At 41.2% G+C, this 19,136-nt stretch overlaps 1 protein-coding gene across 8 annotated transcripts in view; it reads left to right on the forward strand.

The window, feature by feature from the left end:
* STOX2 (storkhead box 2) overlaps positions 1–19,136 on the forward strand; it is a 143,449-nt gene that overhangs the window by 90,839 nt on the left and 33,474 nt on the right. For 2 of the 8 annotated variants that reach the window (XM_074541372.1, XM_014264872.3), the window contains exon 2: positions 6,964–7,062. The exons of 3 other annotated variants lie outside the window; for them this stretch is intronic. In XM_074541372.1, coding sequence (XP_074397473.1) covers positions 6,964–7,062 — 99 coding nt within the window. Of the gene's footprint in view, positions 1–6,963; positions 7,063–13,507; positions 14,428–14,584; positions 14,853–15,689; positions 16,279–19,136 lie in introns of those variants that run through there. 3 more of the 8 variants (XM_074541374.1, XM_014264877.3, XM_026791448.2) reach the window with 3 other exon arrangements.

Here is a 19,136-nt window from a genome sequence, read left to right on the forward strand (position 1 = left end):
AATTTATTTGGGGAGTACTACATGCAAATCACATTGGCTTCAAGCAAAGCTTGAAGCCCATGCTAAAGTAAATTGCCCATGCTGAAGTAAAGTTAATTCAAGGACTATTCATTTTATCATTAATGATCTTACCTAGAAGAGTATTTTGTTAAACCTAGCCATTTATTGCTTCAGTTGCAAGAATAATTATTTTATCGATTGCATAACACTTCTGTGTCTTTGTTCGCATTTTTCATGCAGTTTTGGGACTTGTTGATGATTCTTGGCCCAAGAAAGTATGTAGTTACATTGGCAAGAATAAACAAAGCAGAAGGGGAAAACACCACCCTGTTCTCAAATCCGGTGTATTTTGTCTCTGAAGGTGAACTTGTGCTGGAAGTATTCAGGGCTGCATCTCATAGCTAGCACCACATTTCAGATGAACCCATGGGAATGCTTCTCATTATTTTCTTATAACTGTAAGTTTAATTTTCTAAGGCAGACTTGAAGATTGCCTTTGTATGAGTGAGGTGATTTGCCTGTCTAAACCAGGCTTACATTTTGGCTAGTCTTTAACAAGAGCTGTCAAAACGAGCGTGGAGGAACACAACAAAGTGGTGATAGCAGCAGTACAAGGAGTTCTGGACTGGAAAAGCAGAATGCAATTAGACATTTCCATGGCTGGCAAAGTGCAGCAAGTACTAAGCTGGGATATCAGCACACATTGCTGCAGAACAATGTTGCTTCTTTGATGGAAGGAAACACTTTTCAAATCCAAACCTATAGCACACATGGTACAACATGTGTGTTGTAGGTTTAGATTGGAAAAGTGTTTCCCTTCCCTCAAAGAAACTTTCACTGAACATTGATGTGATAAATGACAGCTAAGTACTTAATATGAAGATACATAACAGGTTGGGTTTTTTCTCTGTACCACAAGGCAGTCAAAAATAAAGAAATACTACTTTTTGATACCATGTGGCTTTATTACTTTCAGTTTTACCAGTGCTTAAAAAGTGCAGAAAATTCCCACAGTGTCTTTCTTGTTTCAGAGGTCTGGCTTGGATGAATTGCTGCACTGAAGTGTAATTAATCACTAGCTGCAACATGGAACAAGGGTGGCTGGCATAGCAGATAGAAGAAAAATTGTCTGCAGGATGCACAGATGTATGGGCCTTGTCTGGCGGAGCACTGGTGTTGTCTGTCTTGCTGTCATGACATGAATTGTGTCTCTCTTTTGACTTCATCCCAAGTTTGAGTAGTTTTCAGGTAATGAGGGAGGCTGTTCCAGCTTTTGCAATCACTGTAATTGATTCTGGCTTTGCAGAAGAGGTATTTAAAGAGTAATGGTAGTATTTAGTAGTCATTTGTATTTAATTTCATCCTCAGTTGAAACTGTTGTTGAACTAGTAAATATAACACTCTCTAAGTTACTTCTCTAGGATATCAGGTGTAGTCTTTCAAATCCTTGCAGAAGTTGCATGCTTAAGAAGTCACGTTTAATGCGGATCCCGCTTAGGAAAGAGCAGTGTCTGGCATCCCTGCAGCACCTTTGATGTGACCATATTTTCTTTATTAATCAGAGCTGAAAGCTTTGTGCATGTGTTATGCGGATAAAACTCTGTGTCCTACAAAAATAGAGCAGTGATTTAGGAACCTGGTATTTCCCTTGAGGTGGGACATTTTCTTTTAAACTTTCTGCACAGCCAAGGCTTGAAAGCAGCCCTGAAGAAAAGTGTAAATATCAATACAGGAAGGTTGCAAGTCAATTCTAGTTCTGCTGTAAATATTGTCATTGAAAACCTTTGAACTGCATGCGTCCCCTTAATGTGGAACAAGAGGAATAGAGCTGTGTCTCAAAGCCTGTGATCTGCTGGAAAATAAACTGTCCTCAGCAGAGAGATCATAGAGCAGTTTTAGGCATGCCTTTAGAGGACAGCACACAAGCTCTGAGTTGGGTGACTATTAGGAAAAGAAAAAGGTGTGTTGTGGGATAAGACTGCTCATGCAGCTTCAAGGAGACAGCTGAGATAAACCTTTCTGAGACCACAGAGCAGGGCAAAGGGAGGGGCCCAGAGGCCATCCAAAGCTGCCTCCACCAATCTTGACATTCTCTGGTAAGCAGCAACAAAAGGAGACTAGAGCATAACCTAGAGTGTGGGTATCTGTGCTGCAACAAGAAAGACTGTAAAATCCATTGCCTTGGATTGTAAAGTTAGGCATTTTAAGCACAAACAGCTCACTGCCTACCAACTACTTAGGTCAAACGTAGGGCGCTTTGCTTCCTTAAGGTAATGACTGAGTAACAGCTCTGATGTCTTCCCCTGTGAAATGCAGTGTTGCTGCTTGCCATACTCGGTCTTGGATGATTTGTCAAACCCCTTGATTCAAACAATATTCAGGGCGTAATTAGCATTGTCTGCAATGTTCTAGTGTTAACTGTCATAAGAAATATTACTCAACATCTTACCTGTGCTAAAATCTTATTCACATGCTTCAGATTTCCCCCCCAACACTTACGTTGACTGCAGAAGAAAAGTTTACTTAACAAGTAATACGTGTTTGTGTGTATGTGTACATGTCACAAGTACACAGACATGTTTGATGCTGCACTTTTTCACTTTTCTGTTAATTTTTTATACATTCTCTACTATTTAGTTTGTTCAATGCAACTTACTGGGATACTGAACACTGCATCTCCTTTGTTGGGTTTTTATAGTATTTTCACATTTTTATTTGAAAGTTGTGGGGACCTATGTAGATTCTTTGTCATGCATATGAGCACATTATGCAGGCTTACTTTATTCTATCTCCATGAGTCTTGTTTTAAGTGTTTTCTGTCTTCTGCTTTTTGTGCTAAATGCTGAATCACACGCATGATGCTTTTGTTCTCATTTTGTGGACAGATGACTCCCAAACTCTTGAGACCCTTCGTAATTCCTCTTGTCATTATGAATGCATGTATCAATATGTATTTTTAGAACCATTTACTATGCCTTGTGTATCAGCACAAAATTTCCTTGAAATACTCTTGGAGATCATGCGCAATGTTTTGTTTATGTTGCTACAGTGGATTTTAATTCTTATTTCATTTAAGTAATACAGTTTTGCCCAACAATTATATTCTAGTTCTTCAAATGCTTGGTGTCAGATGCTTTTGTCTTAGTCTTTTTCAAGGGTATTTTGATCAACAAACTTAAGTCTTTGCTCTTTTAAATTCATTTTCAGAGTAATTCTTAGGTATCTAAAAATACTTGTAAAAATAATTGTAGTTTGATTCTGAGGGCAAACAGTGGGAAGGACCAAGAGACAATTTCTTAGGACCCATAATGACAATGAAGTTTTGGTTTAGCCTGACCTCTGCTGGGTAAGTCTTGGACTTGGCTCTTCCTTACTATCCCAACACAGCACTGCTCTCCATTCTGTCAGTGACCTGTACATGACCAGCAATTCAAGTCTTGACTCTACAAGTACAGAGACTTCACCTGAATTCAGGTGCCTGATGTGTAGCTGAGGAGAAAATGCCCTTCTATTCTTGTTGTACTTATTTATTTTTTATTGCACTTGGATACCTGTTGTGCTGGGCACATTAAATAAGGGATTGTAAATGCTGCAAAGTCTTAAACTCTATGTACTGAAAGAGAAATAAGATGCAAAAGAGATGGAGGTGCAAAATATATGCAGAATAAAATATTCTCCTGCATTTTATACTGCCATTAAATTCTGTCAGTGAAATAATAGTGCAGCAAAGAAGAATCCAGATTATTAACTATTGTGTGCAAGAGAAAGCTCACTTTGAAATTTGGGTAGTGTGGAATAAATCATCCTTTGGGAGCCTGGGAGCTCTTATTCCCTCTTTTTGCAGCATAGCCATTACCTTCCCAATCCCTGTGTGGAACAGCTGAGTTAAAAACAATTTCTATAAATGATACATTCATTGAGTTGATTTTTGTTTTAAAACTATCAAGAAGGCAAAAAGAGATAGGAGTAATTCTTAACCTTTAATCATTCAACCATTGTCAGATAATAGGAACCTGTGTGTGTGTGTGCATGTGTGTGTTAGGGAGTGTATAAATGGAGAAAACTGTTGGTAAAATAGAGCCTGTCCACTCTGGTATGAATAGTCCTGTCAGCAGTGAGGATGTAGGATGTTGTTTAGCATTTGGGTCACCTCTTTCTAGTGATTTGATGTTCATCCCTGTTTTCCCAAGACGTTGGAGAGCAATGGGCATTGCCTGTCCGCCTCCAGTCACTGTGGTTACCAGCGTGGCCAGAAGGGTCCCACCACAGCGCCAGGTGAGGTCCCTCGTGGTCTGCCAGGAGACACTCAGTAATGTTTGCCTGAGGGTTGTTCAAGACAAAGCTGGTGTACAGACCTGATACCTGTCATCACTAAGGATGGGAGAAGGGAAAAAATGGAAATGTGGGGTACCATATTCTCACGTGTCAGTTTGACTTGACTGAACGGTGCTGTAAGGGAAATGGTGTGCATTCGCGATTGTGGCACGTGTTCAGTATGCATCACTGTGCTGGGTGGTGGGGATGTAAGTGATACTTGTTTTATGAGGTATTATGGAACTTTGAGAACTTGTTAAAAGCTATGACTATAACTTGCTAATCTTTTTTTCCCTGAGAACTGACACCTAGAGACTGAAACTAGCTTGATTTGTTAACAAGTTAAAACACTGGAAGGGAAAAAAACCCAAAACGTTTTGAGGTTAATTCTGGCTGCTTGTACTCAGTTGTATTTTTCTTTAAATATGTAAAGTAAGGGATGTCCTAGTGCATGGGGAAATAGGGCTTCTCATTTCTAACTAAGCTTGTATTCCGTGTGTGGAGGTACAAGCTCTGCTATGAAGAGAAGGGGTTCATGGAAATAACATGTAATACCTGGTTGTGTATTCTCAGGAGACATGATGCCTGTGTAACTAAATGTATAACAAGCAATAGAGATTGGTAACCCATGGAGGCAACCACTGGAAAATTAAGTTACCTCTCAGGTAGATTATACGCCTAGACTGGGAGAGATTATGGGTAGATAGTAACAGCATGTTGAGCTGATTGCTGACACAGAGCTGGTTCCCTTTCTTTCTTGACTTTGAACCTTAATTACACCCTGATAGTGCACCAAGAAAGAAAAATAAAATACAAAAAAAACCTCAAAAGAATCCTACAGCCCCCAAACCTCACCCACCCCCTCCAAACCAACAAACAAAAACCTGAAAATGACCAAACCTCCAGCCCCCAAAAAAGTTTTTGAGAATCAGCTTTGGGTGGTGGGTTGTGGGAATGAAGGAAAGGTGCTGCTGCCTGGGAGGAATTCTGACTTCTGCTGTAAACTGAGCAGAAATTCTTCCTCTCCACACCACCAGGTTCCTGTGATTAGCAGTGCTGAGCAGCATTTGGAGGCTGTGGTTTCCACCCTGCTTCCAGTCCTGCCATTATCCAGGCCAGCAGCAGAGGCCTGTGTCCAAACAGATGCTTGGAAAATGTGTTCAGGATGCCTATTTAGCAGTGGTTCACATGTGCCATCCACAAAGGGCCATCCTTTCACTCCCACAGTGAGCTGAAGAGCTTGTCAGTTCTGTCTCTTTGGTCTGGGTAGCCAAGGGTGCTGATGCTTGTTTGCTTGTAGGTCTGCCCTGGTCATAGATTTGGTTTGCTTTGAAGGAAAATAATTTTCCAGACAACTTCCCCTTAAAAATTCAGGTCTTCATAATGCATGGTGTCAGCATCTACTGGAAACCTGCTCAGGATAGGTCTCTCTCTCACCTTTTACTTTAAATCTTTTGGTTTTTTGCCTTTCAGCTTAAATTTTAAAAATGACATCCATTTCCGTAAAGCTGTAGATGTTTTTTCTCTCATGAGTTTAAAAACTGTCTCTATTTTTTCTTCATAACTATTTAGATCCCTTCCTCCTCCCCCTCTGCCCCTGCTTCCTTCATTTTCCATCTCATTCTGGAAGAGCATTTCCCTTTATTATAACATGTGTGCTCTTGTGTGTTCTTTTGCTGTGCCCCATCACTCTCAGCCCTCCCTTCATCCTTTCAGGCAGGATAGAGCACACTTCTAGTTACCTGTACTTTTTATCTTCTTTCTGAATCTTAAGCAGAGCTTTTCTGATCTCTCTGTGTGTTCTGGAGCAGAACATGCCAGGATCAGGACAGGGTGAGGCTGAAAGTGAAATCATGGAAGCAATGATTGAGAGTCATCTTGAAAGTAAAAAGTTAACTTTGTGATTCATTATCTTCTTTACAAGAGCTGGAAGGTTCTTTCCATGTTTGTACATTTAAAGTGCTTGCATTTTGAATGAGCTCAGGAGATTATTTGAAGATGCAAGGTGCTGGGATGAGAGTTTCAAATGCATTGTTCAAGCACATTTATGAGCTTTGGAGTCTGGCATTTGTCACATCAAAATATTTAAATTGTTCTCTGGTTTTTTGGTTTTGTTGGGTTTTGCTTTGGTTTTTTTTTTTTGTTTTTTTTTTTTTTTTTCTTTTGAAAGAGGTGCAGAGGGGTTTAGTCAAAGAATAGGGATAATGGCTTTAACAAACGGAAATAGTTTGTGTGAATAATTCCAGAAGCAGGTCCTTATTCAGGCATTATTAGAAACACATTTTAAATCACTTTCACCCATATATTATTGTGTGCATCCTTTGAGTTTATAATAGAAGGTGGTACAAAATCAACTCCCAATATAAGAAATTTGCTCTCTGAAGAGGTTGCATGGCAGCATCTGGGGCATTCCTGAAGGATCATATTTTTTTTTTTCCTCTTTTTTTTCCTTTTCACATGCTTAGAATTTACCTAGATTATTGTGGCAACTTTCTACAAAAGTACAAAATCCTGTTAGATAAAGCAGAGGTTCGGGATGAAGTTGCTAGCTAAAATCCTTTTCTGCTTCTGCAAGTTTACCTGTGTCTCAGTTTACTGCGCTTTCAGAAAGTTGGTGCTGCTTTTTAATGGACATTTTATTTTTTTCAGCTAATAGCTGGTTAATGAATAGCCCTGACTGTTGCAAGGTTACAAGAATGATGCATCCAATACAAGAGAGGCATTTGGAACATGGGGACATTTCCAGTGGTATGTCTGCCTTGTTTTGTGAGACACTATTTATCATTAAATTGACATTTAAAACAGCTAGTGTTAGGTGCTTCACTTTGTGATAGGCAGGAATTATGTCACAGGGCTTGTCTCTTTTACATATTGGTAATAGATAATGAATACTAAATGATGCTATTAAGGATCTGGGCTCCAATAAGAGGCAATAAAAAGACTTCCAGATAATCTACTGTTGACAGCAGACCTCAGGCATAAGATCACAGAAATTACAGAAAAATGTCTGAATGTTGTGTTCAGGTTTCAAGAACCTGTCCACCAGTTGGATCTTCTTTTCATAGTGCTTGTTTATAATTGCTATTTGGTATGTTCTCAGGCAGCGAGAAAATGACAGCTTTTCATGGGCTTTGAGCATTGATGAGCTTTAAGACAAAACCACAGCAGATCTTTAAAACAGTTTGGGAACTTTTGCCATGCAGCAACCAAAACTTGTTTTTCCAGGGTATTTTTGTATACTTTAGAAATGGGCAATACAGAATGCTTTGCTTGGTATGATTTGTTCACTTCCAGAAAGGTTACCCTTTCAGATCCCTTGAGCATCAAAGTAGGAACAAACTGAGAGCTGGCAGTCCCTTCCTACCTAAATGCTTGCTTAGATGCTCCAAATCTTCTTCCCAGGAGCAAATTGTCTGCTCCGAGGCTCCCACCTCATTCACGGAAGTTGCTTAATCCGCAGCATTGTACTGGCTCCAGCCTGAGCTGAAAAACCCTGTAGCTTCACATTCTTCCAGCAGCAAGCCTGTGCTGCTAAGCTTGTCAGTGTCCTTCTGAGCTGATAAGCAACTTGAAAGGTGGGGAGGATGAAATCATGCTCTAGACAACATTGCCATTCTGGTTCCTTTGCTTGTGGCATGATGTTATCACTTCAGAATCAAGATGGAAATTACAAAAAAACATTTTCAAAGCAGTCCTGCTGCCCTGCAGGGGTTTGTCTTAATGCTTGCTCCTTTGTAGCCTGTTTTCCAGGTATTCAGATGCTTTTCCAACTAGTGTCCTTCCCACAGCTGCCTTCTGGTAGGGGCCTGATTCTGAAGGTAGATGCACTTGGGGGCTTTGAGTCCCACCTCCTGCAGCTGCTGCAGGTGACTGTTAAACCTTTCCATGAGTGATCAATTTTTAAACCAGATTTTGTCCCCACTGTTCCTCTTAAAAGACTCTGCCATCACTCACTGCTGTCATGGCTGGCAGTCTTGGTCTCAGCTCCAGTCTGGATTTGCTGTTTGCTGAAACTGCTGTTTTCTGGGTGACGTATGGTGAGTGTCTCCCCCAGTGCTGCCTGACTTGGATCCTTACCATTTGTTCTGCCTAAATGCATAGCTCAGCTTAAAGAGTAGCAAACTTCTGTGGTGTAAAATTAGGTCTTTTTTAAGGTTTGCATTTTAACTGAGAAGGATTGTTGAGATGGTCGCATTAGATGCTGAGTAAGTTTTTGGAGAGAATCTGTTCTAGAGTGTGTCAGCTGTTTCCTTTTGGTTTCTTTTCAGCTTGTTTTCTCTGTGAGTGTGATGAACAAGATCTCTGTCTCAGACTTAAAATATTCTGCTTTCTTCTTGTAGCATTTCTTCAAGCTTTTTTTTCTCCTTCTTGCATGCATGAAGTACTTAATGCCCTCCATCTGTATGAAAATGTTTTGTATATAATTCTAAAAGCTCCCTTAGGACTGTAGACTTTTTTTAAATGGAGCAATTTAAACATTTTCCACACAAATGGGCACTTGGGGCAAATGTCATTATAAAAATCATAAGAATATTTGTTAGATATTTTCACAGTTTATTGTTGGGGTTTTGTTTATTTTTTTTTCTTTCAAGACCTGCCTCTCCAGCCACAGTGGAAATTGCAAGTCAGAGGGAGTCAGCATGATTTATGTTACTGGCAGAGCAGTAAGGCATTTGTAGGGCTGGGAAGGCAGACATTAATAAGGAGGAGAAACAATAGACAGTCTTCTCTGCTTCAGTCAACATGGTGCAGGTGTTGAGGCTGATGTAATGCTGTTCCTGCTTTCCTACTCTGAGCTGTACATACATATTTATAAACACATGCGAGTCAATCAAGACTTGTGTTCACAAGATAAATTAATCTCACACAGATTGAGATACAGAACAAGGCAAAAACGCTTCAATCCAGCTCAGACTAAATGAAAGTTTTCATTTTAAACGAATGTGTTAAGATTCTCAGGTTTCACATGAGGAAATACATGATACTGGATGTTCTTGTAAGGACATATGTTGAAACTTGTTTTGTAAAATGTGAAGCTTGCATACTGTTTACTAGTAGACAGAGGCTCTATTTTGTGGAGGTTTTGGGATTCTAAGGAAATTGTTTTCTGATTTGAAACAGAGCTCCAAAGTAGACAGATTTCATGTGTAAGAAAATCCCAAACCCAGTATTTTTAGATCACACAGAACACTTAATTCCAGCAGGATCAGACTGGTTTGTTTCAAATTTGACTGTTTAAATGTTTTAAATATTGCTCTACCTAATGCAGTCTTTTAGAACAAACTAATTTGAAGGGAGAGAAAGAAACACTTCTTGCAGGAATGCCGTAACAGGAAGTTCTGACATTTGTCAAAATATTTCTCCCTCTTTCTAAAATTAATATGTAAAAAAGTATGGTTTTCTAAAACAATTTAATATCAGTGGAATTGTATTCTACACAGTAGGATATCTGCCATTTTTTGTGACTCTGTCATCTGTGTTTTGGGAAGATACTGCAGCAGGATGGAGAAATGCAGGATCATTCCTGTCTTCTGCATGTTATATCCCACTAGAATGGTCAAAATCTGATGTCTAATAGACCATATTCTTTGGGAAGCTCAGTTATTACAAGTGATGGCTTTTACCAGGTCTTTGGAACTACTGATGAAAATGGGTACATGCTCTGTAAGAACAGCACTATTTTAAAACATATTCTTGGAAAGTGTGCTTGCTACTTATTTCCTTGTTTATTCCAGCTGCATGTCCTTACTTTGTTTAAGTCTTGATGGTCTGTTGGATATGACAAACAAAGCTTGCTTTTGCAAAACTTGCCCTTTGTAGTTGAAACCAGTGCTGATAGACCTGAACCCGGATGCCATGAACATGAATGGAATTTTGTAAGCCTTTTCAAAGCCCTTTGAAAATTCCAGCTGTCACATGGACCTGCTGTCAGGATGGTGACTGTGTCAGTCATTTCAGTGATGAGTGGCCATATTACTGTGCAATTTTGTGATAACTGAGCAGTTCTTACCCATAACTGCCAGCTCCCAGAGCAGGAGGTCCTGCTTCTCCACTGCCTGTGCAGACTGCCTCCTACTTTGCCCTGAGACAGGATCTCCTCTGTCTTAACAGACAGGGCACCCAGTTGGAGTTTGGCATACAATTCTTTTTTTTTGGCAGGAGTAACCTTCTGCCAGGTTAGCACCGTAATCTAACTCATGAGAGCATATCAAGCCTAAATATGGGCTGTCCTGGCCTGGATGAGGACTGCAGTGGATAGATAGCCTTTAGGTTGGGTAGCTCTGTTGTGCAGTTAGGCATCTATGATGAATGCTTTGACAAATGATGACTTGTCTGTGCAAGGACTTTCATTTTCCTGTGAACAAAGGAGAAGTACCACAGAATACCACCAGCATGGTGATGGATTCCTCAGGCCATCTGAAGTAGTGCTTATGATATCCAACAGTATTTTCCAGATTTTCTTGTCAGGCTTTAGCATAGATGAGTACATAATTTCCATCGTACATTGATGTGAATGTTTCGAGGATGGGTATGTTTGGTCTTTTTATTTCTTGTTCAACCCTATTACTCTCTTATAAATGAAAGATTTCTAGCATGGGAGATACCATTTTGCATAAACTATTCAATAAGCTTTTCTAAACATTTAAATTTCAAAATAAATGAAGTCTAAGGAGGGCAAACATATATCTAGGATATGGCATGCACTAGGAGCTGTATAGGCAGGCCAGAGCTCTCTCTGCCCTGGTCAGCTCTGTTAGTGTGAGCCAAGTAACTGCTGAACCGCAGTGTTCAGCACAGACCACAAAAACTGTGAATGGTCAGTGAGCTTTCCCATATGGGCAATGTGAATCTGCTGCTGATACATTTCTGTTAGTTCCACTCACAACACTGAATGCTGCACAGATGTCTTGAGTAGCTTTCCAACACCTTGACCATCCCTTGCTTTTGAATCAAAGCTGTTTTCCTGGTGCTGTTTAGGAACTAAAGTAGCCTGCAGGAGTTAGAGTGTGCTAGATCTGTCCTGGAGTTTCTCCTGGTGGTTGGAAGAATCCAGGTCTTCTGTTTGAGAAACTCCTGGAGTCCTTACTGGTAAGTGTGGGGTCTCAAATTTGGTTCATGCTGTGAGTAATTTACTTGATGATCATTGGTTCAGTTCAGGTTGACATTTTTAAACCAGCAATCTGAGAGGGGTAAGAAGTTGGAACAAATTGAGTGCCTAGTCTAGTTAATCTTTGCCATAATCTTTCCTATTTAGCAGTGAAGGAGAAAAGAGCAAAAACACCTGTAAGCTTACAGCTTCAGAATTTTAGTATCTGGGCACATCCTATATGTGGAGGTAGTAATTAGATAATTCCAGAGTTTCAGTTAACAGAAATTATGTGGAGAAAGCTAAGGGATTCTTTGCTTTCAGATACTGCAGAAATATGTGACCATCAGATTATTTTGTTATTTTCTCGAAATGTCAACAAGATGTGCCAATAAAAATTATGGCTATTGATTATAGGCTTATCATCCTCAAGCTGATATTCATGGGGCATCTTCTATGGATGGTAAAATTTGGTTGAGCAGTTGCTAGTTTAGCTGTAAGCTACTGTCAGTCAGCTTGTCCTCCCTAGTTGATTGCCACATTTTTCCTCCTGTATTTGAGGGAAAAGGGAATCATAAATGTTTAATAACTGAAGATAGATGGTTGATCCCAAAGTCAAACGCCAAAACTGATAAAATAATTTTGAGCAGTTTTTTTCCAAAGGAAATTTAAAAAATAGCAGTAATTGATTAGTATGCTAAGCTGAAGTTTGCAAGGATGAAGTGATCTTACTGCTTCCAAGGCCTCACAGATAACCATGGTATCTGAAATATGTTGGCTCTGTCTGAGCTCGGTTATGAAGTCCTTCAGGCAGTGCCAGTCATCCAGGTCTTGTAAAATGCCAGACAGAGCTGTTGGCATCCACTAAAGAACCATTTCCTCATATTTGACTTGTAGAGAAAGCAGTGGATGTCAGTGGCATTAGAGAAGGAAATACAATTGCCAGCATGTAAAGGTCTTGGGGATGATTGGCAAATAGAGAAGCCAAAGCAATACTATGGGAAATTGATGTACAGGCTAGAAAATATTTCAGCACAGTATGGTCATATGGCTTTTTAAAGCAACTTTGCACTGTCTTCGCTTGTAGCTTCTGTGCTGAGTCTTGGCCTGGGATTTCCTGTATGCCAGAGGTTGCATGATCATAGGAATCACCTGCTCTTGCTTTTTTATACTGCCTGGCATGGGGAAATCTGATTTATAGAGGGGTTGGTTGGTTGGCTGTTTTTTTCCACTCAGCTCTTCATTTATTATGAAAGGGCAGTGCCAGTGTTCCTGTGGATATTGTGTGTGTATTTCCAGTGTGTAGTTGCAGGGTGAGGGAGATCCTAGCACTTATGCTGCCATCCAGTAGTTCTCAGTCTTGCTTGGAGGGGTTGGGAATTGCCTTTCAAAATTGATATTACTCCGCTGAGTTACCTTCTTGATCTCTTTCATCCATTGTTCAAGTGGAAAGTTTCTGTTTAGTTCACCTCATCTCCAGTAAATAGTTTGTATGTCAAAGTTTGGAATGAAAGCATTTGTGCTTTAATATGTGCACTAAAGCACAAACTGGACATCTTCCTTAAGTAATTAAAACAATGGATGAGCTTATAAAAAGAGGAATATTGAAATTCAAGCTGAATGAGTGGTTAATAGGCTGCCAATCTGATCTCTGGTCCCTCTGTGCCTGAGTGCTGGAGGCAGATGAGGTCGCGGTGCTGATTCTTGACCACAGTACGCTGCAGACTCTTCCTGTGTCTTACCAGTGTTTGCCCAGCTGTGTCCCAAACACTGAATTACTGTGACTGTAGTACTGCTTTAGCTTTCTTGTAAATATCCATCAGCTAGGTGTGGTTAGGCTGTGCATGTTGCTGATGCCTGAGGACCATGATACACCAGCCCTAGAAACCAAGATGTCCATTTACACTTGTTGAAGAAAGCCCTGAGCCCTGTGATTTGCCTTCATGAACTTACACTCCTGATTGCTTTTGATGAAACCAAGAGAGATGGACAATGTGGTTTGATTTAGCTTTCAATTTGCTCTATAGCTGTGTTTTCGGCATGTGTGCTGATCACTGTTTTGACAAACCATATTTTGGTCATAGAACCTTCTGCATCCATTAAAAATAGAGGCAGTGGGTCTTGCTACACTTGTTGTGCAAAAACGTTTCCATTATGGTTGCCCTTTCAGAAAATAACTTCTAAATATAGGTGACTAATCAGCTGAAATTTTTGCCCAAGTTCAGATTCAGATTCTGCTCAATAGCAGCCAGAGGAGCATTTTGCTGTTGGTCCTTTGACCCCCTTAAACTCTAAAAACAAAACAGCAAAAACTTTGGATCAATCCTGAAGCCGTGTTGAATTGGAAAGTTGCATAGAATACTTGATGGGTATTTTGAAGTACTTTTGAGTGGGAGGTGGGTTTAATGGCAGTGGCGGTTCAGGTTTATTTCTGGCATCAGCAGCACACGTCCCATCACATCACTGCCCTCAGGGAGGCAGAGGGGTTTTCGTGCCTATACTGCTTTTTTGGAGTACCAACCCCAGGGTTTCTTGTGAGGACAGGGTGCTTGTAGATGAATCGGATGGAAATCTGCTTTACCATCATGTAAAATCAACAACCTCGAACAAAAACACAAAGCTCCACGACCTCCAGGCCAAAGAAACCAACCAACAAAACCCCCTTTCTTTTATTTTAGTTTCTGAGTTCTCCCTGTCTGGGATTTTGGCCGTTCCTGAAGCAGCAGCAGCACACAGGGGTGCATGTCCTGTGGGAGTTGCTCACAGGCATCCAAAATGGCTGGGGCGTGGGTGGCCTTTGCTAGGGGAGAACACTCTGCTGGCTTTTGGTTGAAAATGTCGTGCAAGGGTGGGAGTAACGTCCCATCTTCCGACTAGGCGCATGTTGCTTTTTCTCCGTGTTTCGGGGCCTAAAGCGTTGGCAGCTTTCCGGGACGGGTTCGGGATGGGAGCTGTGGGACCGGGCCCCGCGTTGCCGCGGCGGAGCGCGGGCAGTCGCGCCTGGCCGCTGCCGGAGGCGCCGCTCGGTAGGTACGGCTCGGTAGGCGCCGCTCGGTAGGTGCCGCGTCCGGTACCGGGGAGCCGCCGGATTGGCAGGGGCGGTCCTTGCCCGTTCGGCTCTGTTGCCCGCCGTGCTGCGCGGTAAAAGCTTCGTCAGCAGCGCGGCGCGCTGGGAGGCTGCGCTGTAGCGGCGGGCGGGTTGTGCCGGCGGGGCAGCGCTTCCCCGGCGGGCGCGGGTGGTGCCTTGCCCTGAGCTCGGCCTTGGCCTGGGCGGGCTGCAGCGGGCCGCTGGCAGGTGCCGGTGCAGGCCCAGCGTCTCTGCAGCGTCCCGGTGCACGGAGGCGGCCGCGGCGCCGGCAGCGCTCGGCGCGGCTGAGCGCGGGGATCGTGTCGATCGTGTCTCCCGGCGCGGCTCAGCCCTGGGATGCTGCAGAGCTCAGTGGCAAAGCGAGTAAGTCTGGTCTATCTAAGCACTTCCTTTGAGGTTCTTTATTGCTAGTGCTGGAGGGCAAAAGAAACAACGTTTTTAAATAGGTTGCAAAATTTCAAAGCCTATTTAAAGCATATTGAAGCATCTCGTCAGTCCGTCTGTGTTGTTTTTTCTCAACGTTTTTAATAGTTGTTGTGCTGCAAAATAGAAATATAAATTTTCCAGAGTGATGGGTGAGACTCCAGGTAAAGCCTTGATCAGCTACTGCAAATCTGTCCAATGTTTTCTTCCAGTTCTAGAACAGAAATCAGTATTAGTGCCTACACTCATAGTGCTGGAAGAAGCTCCCCCTCCAGCTCCTGTTGGGCCTTAGTAAAGAATCTCCCTGAAGCTGCAAGATACTCTCACACTGTACAATTGCTTGCACCACAGGTCAGACTGAAGATTGTGAGCCAGTCTGTTTTAGGACTTTTAGATCTTAATCTTAAAATCTGGGACAGTCCCTGTGGGATAAATTATGCATACATAGTACACCTGATGTGTTGGACCTACTGCTCATGTGAGATAAGTCTATATGCATATAGTAGCTAGTTTCCAGGCAGCCTGAGTTGCCAGGCATCTAGAAAAGTGAGTAATTCAAAAATATGGGAAAATTCTGCATCTGTAGGCATGCATGGGCCATAGGATTTCTGTGAATAATGTAGGTAAGTCTGTTGTCACCTGCTATCACCCTTCCTTTTATCCCTCCTTCCCCCCAGCAGATGTTTCTAGACTTCCTTTTGTATTTTTTTTCTAGTCACTTGCTGGAACTTATTACTAGCTTTGAATACTTGTGAATAAACTAACCAGCAGACCCTTGAGGAGAGTGGTCTGACTGATGTCTATGCTTGCAAAATCAAATGACTGAGGAGTCCAAAGGTATGAAAGTTGTTTCAGAATTCATCTCCCATGTAATAGCTCAGGAGGTAGCTTGCAGTTCATTCCATTACTTAGGAGCTGTTAATGAAAGCAATAACTTATTTTACAGTGTTATCGAAAAAAGGATGCATGCCAGACAAAGACAATTTACAACCCATTTATTTTCAGCATTCTCTTAATGCCCATTATTTGGAGTAAAACCCATCTTCTGACAGACCAGCTTCTTAGTTCCCTTAATCCTGCAACAAAGTGATAATCCTTTATTTGTGACCTCATAGGCTGTTGCTACAGAGAAGGCTGTGATATCAGAAAGCCAACACTGTGACTTCACTGTTGGTGGAAGCCATAGTTGAAGATGACCCACTCTGGAGGCCTGGGGGCAGTTTATATCCTTTTGGAATTGTGCAAGTGCTTCCTAAGGAGCAGTATCTGGCAAACAGAATTGCATAATGTCCGTCTACCTAGATGATGAATGAGACAATCAGAGGCTGCGTGTGAGGGGAAAATATGCGGTGATTATGTTTTCAAGGTAATTTTTGCCCTTGGAAGATGTTATCAGGAAGAAAACTGTCACTGGGAAGCTACACTCAGCTTTTGTATCGTTAGTCTCCAAAGATATGAAGAGTACCAGAACTGTACTCTTTAAAGGAAGAACTTCTTACTCTGTGTACCTTAAGAATATAATTTTGTAACCCCCAAACTTTTCTTGGAAACACTAATTACATTAAAACTTCCATCAAAAAATGTTTGTCAGGAGCAAGGCAGAAGACATGTAAATCACATACAAATCTCTATGCCCTAAAGTAGACTTTTAAGCTCTTGTTTGTAAACTGAAGTATGAAGAAGTGTCCAAGACTTCCAGGTATTTCCAGATACCTTACATGCCTGGATTCTTTTTACATTTGAGTGTGAGCTTCTGTGCCATGTTCCAGAAATGAGTGCCTAAAATTAGGCTTCTTAGTAAGTCTTGATTTTAAGAAGTACTGATAGTACAGCAGCACTCAATGGAGATAAAGGGAAATGAAAACCCACATCAGGTTTGAAACTCAAGCTGCGACTATTAGAAACAACATATGGCAATAGAAGCCACATTTGGCTCCCTTACTATCTCTGCCTTTTCCCATAACAGGAAGATTTTACAGAAATAGTACTTGCAACTCTTAATGTCAATGGTTATGTATTCTTGAAGACTGAAGCTATCAGAACCCAGAAAAAAAAATACTAATAGAAAATTAATTCCTTTGTTTAAACATTCAGTTTTTGAATGCATCATGATCATATGATTGAACAACAGGAAGATATATGCTTGCCTGTAACAAAAGCATTGTATTTTATTTTTACTCTTGTTTATTCCATTTTTAGCTTTCACCTTTTTGTGCATGATACAACAGGTCATGCAGATGAATTTAGCAGGATTGCGCATGTACTACCAAGCCCATTGATAAAACTTCTGGAAGTTGTACAAACTAAGTCAAGTTAAACAAAACACTCTTAGTCCAAAATAAATGGCTATTTATGTAGGTATAGTTACACCACGATAGTTCTGACAGTAAATTAGTCTTTTAGTCCAAAGTCCTGAGGTCAATTTCCATCTTATCCCTGTTACACAGATGTTCTCCAAATGATATTCTAAGCTTGTATCAAACTGGATACTGCACAACAAATCCATGTTGGAATAACTCAGTTAAATGCAGTACCAGAAATGAAATACCACAGTTTAAAGAAAAAATTCTCATGCATTATGCATAGGCTTTGCAGACCATGCAGGACACCCTTTGGGTAGCCTCACATTTTCAAGTTCTTGTGGATTACACCATCTTTTTGTGAAACTACACGTGCGTGTGTGTTTTTAAGAGCTGCTCATAAAGCAGCAGAACACTTCTAAAGACAGTATTGGTGGTGACATGCTGAACTGCTTTCACATGTTTCTGTTCAAACTACCAAACCATTAACATGCTCCCTTAGTGATGTTGTATGTGTGTCTTACTATCATGCACACTACTAATTTACTCTCAACTTTTTTTACTGTCCTGTAAGCTCCCACCCTTCCCCTAGCTTTGATCTTTCATCATAAAAGCTTAGAAGCAGCTTTTTGGATATGAAGCTAAATGTTTCTTTTTAGCTGTTCTGCCTGTTCCAGGCACTGGGAGGGGAGGAGGGCTCTTTCCAAGGCAGTGTAGTAATGTGTGGGTACCCTTGGCAGGAGCTTGGTGCTCTGCTGAGGATGCTGCCTTTCCTCGGCCATTGGCACCTGGGCTCGGGCTTGGGTCTGCAGCACAAGATAACATTTGTTCTTTTGGGCTCTTAATCCAGACTTTGAGTGGAGGCTTTCTCTGAATCCTTTGTGTGGCAGGGGGGAAGGTCAGCCCAGAAAACAAAACAAAGGCAAGCACCAAGTGGATACAAAGCACATGTAGATCAGTTGTCAGAAAACAACTGTCCTTTGTTCACTTATTTCTTCACTGATACACACAGCCATTCTCACTTTGCTTATTCCAGCAATCCTGTAGAGCCTTATTTTTTCCTCAGCCTTCCTACAACTGGAGGTACTGATTTTATTTTTTACCATTTGGTTATTATTTTTGCTTCCATTTAGCCCTGCTAAGCATTTAGATTCTTTTAACAAGTCTTCTTTCAGAAGTAACATTTCATATGCTGCGTTGTCTGCTTTAGGAATAAAACAAAAATCACCTCTTTCCTCACATTTCCTTTTAACCTTTCCTGTGTTCTTTCTTTCTTATATTGTTTCTTCTTTTTCTCTCCTATGTTCTTCTGCTGCTAATTCAGTCTTAATAGCCTAGATTTTTCTTTAGGTAGCCTCTGTATCAACTCCCTAAAGCTTGGAGCTAGTCAGATAGGAAGAAAAGCAGGGGTTTCAAAAAGTGCATCCCCTGTAGAAGTGTCTGAGGGCTGTTCTGTGCCGCAGTTCCAGCCTCACAAAGGGGGTGGCCAGGTGAGAGAGGAGCATGTACCATCCCCTTCACCATGTGCAGTGCCATGTTCACTGATAATCAGAAGTGCTTTTGCACCAGAGAGCCATCTCAAGCTCTGGTTCTGACCTAACTTAGGTTTTCACCTAAATAGGGGGTGCCCTCAGGCCAGGAAGTTCTGGGTGAGTTAAAGTACTGCCTGTGGAGATTGCTTGGTGAAAGAATATGATGGTAACTATAAGGACTTTTTTCTTAATGGCCAAGAGTAAGGAATTACAGCGTGGTGACAAGATACAAGGAAAGACTTATTTTATTGTTTTAATGTGTGTTAGAAAATAACTATCTTGCTATGGCGTAAAATATAGTAATTCAGAGTTTGGGTTTATGTATCCTCTATGCTTTGATCTCAACCTTTTTTGATACATTATTTTTTTCTCATTGTGTCCTGTGTTTGCTT

The sequence above is a fragment of the Zonotrichia albicollis genome, chromosome 5 (assembly GCF_047830755.1).
Source record: "Zonotrichia albicollis isolate bZonAlb1 chromosome 5, bZonAlb1.hap1, whole genome shotgun sequence".
In the NCBI taxonomy this organism is placed as follows: Eukaryota; Metazoa; Chordata; class Aves; order Passeriformes; family Passerellidae; genus Zonotrichia; species Zonotrichia albicollis.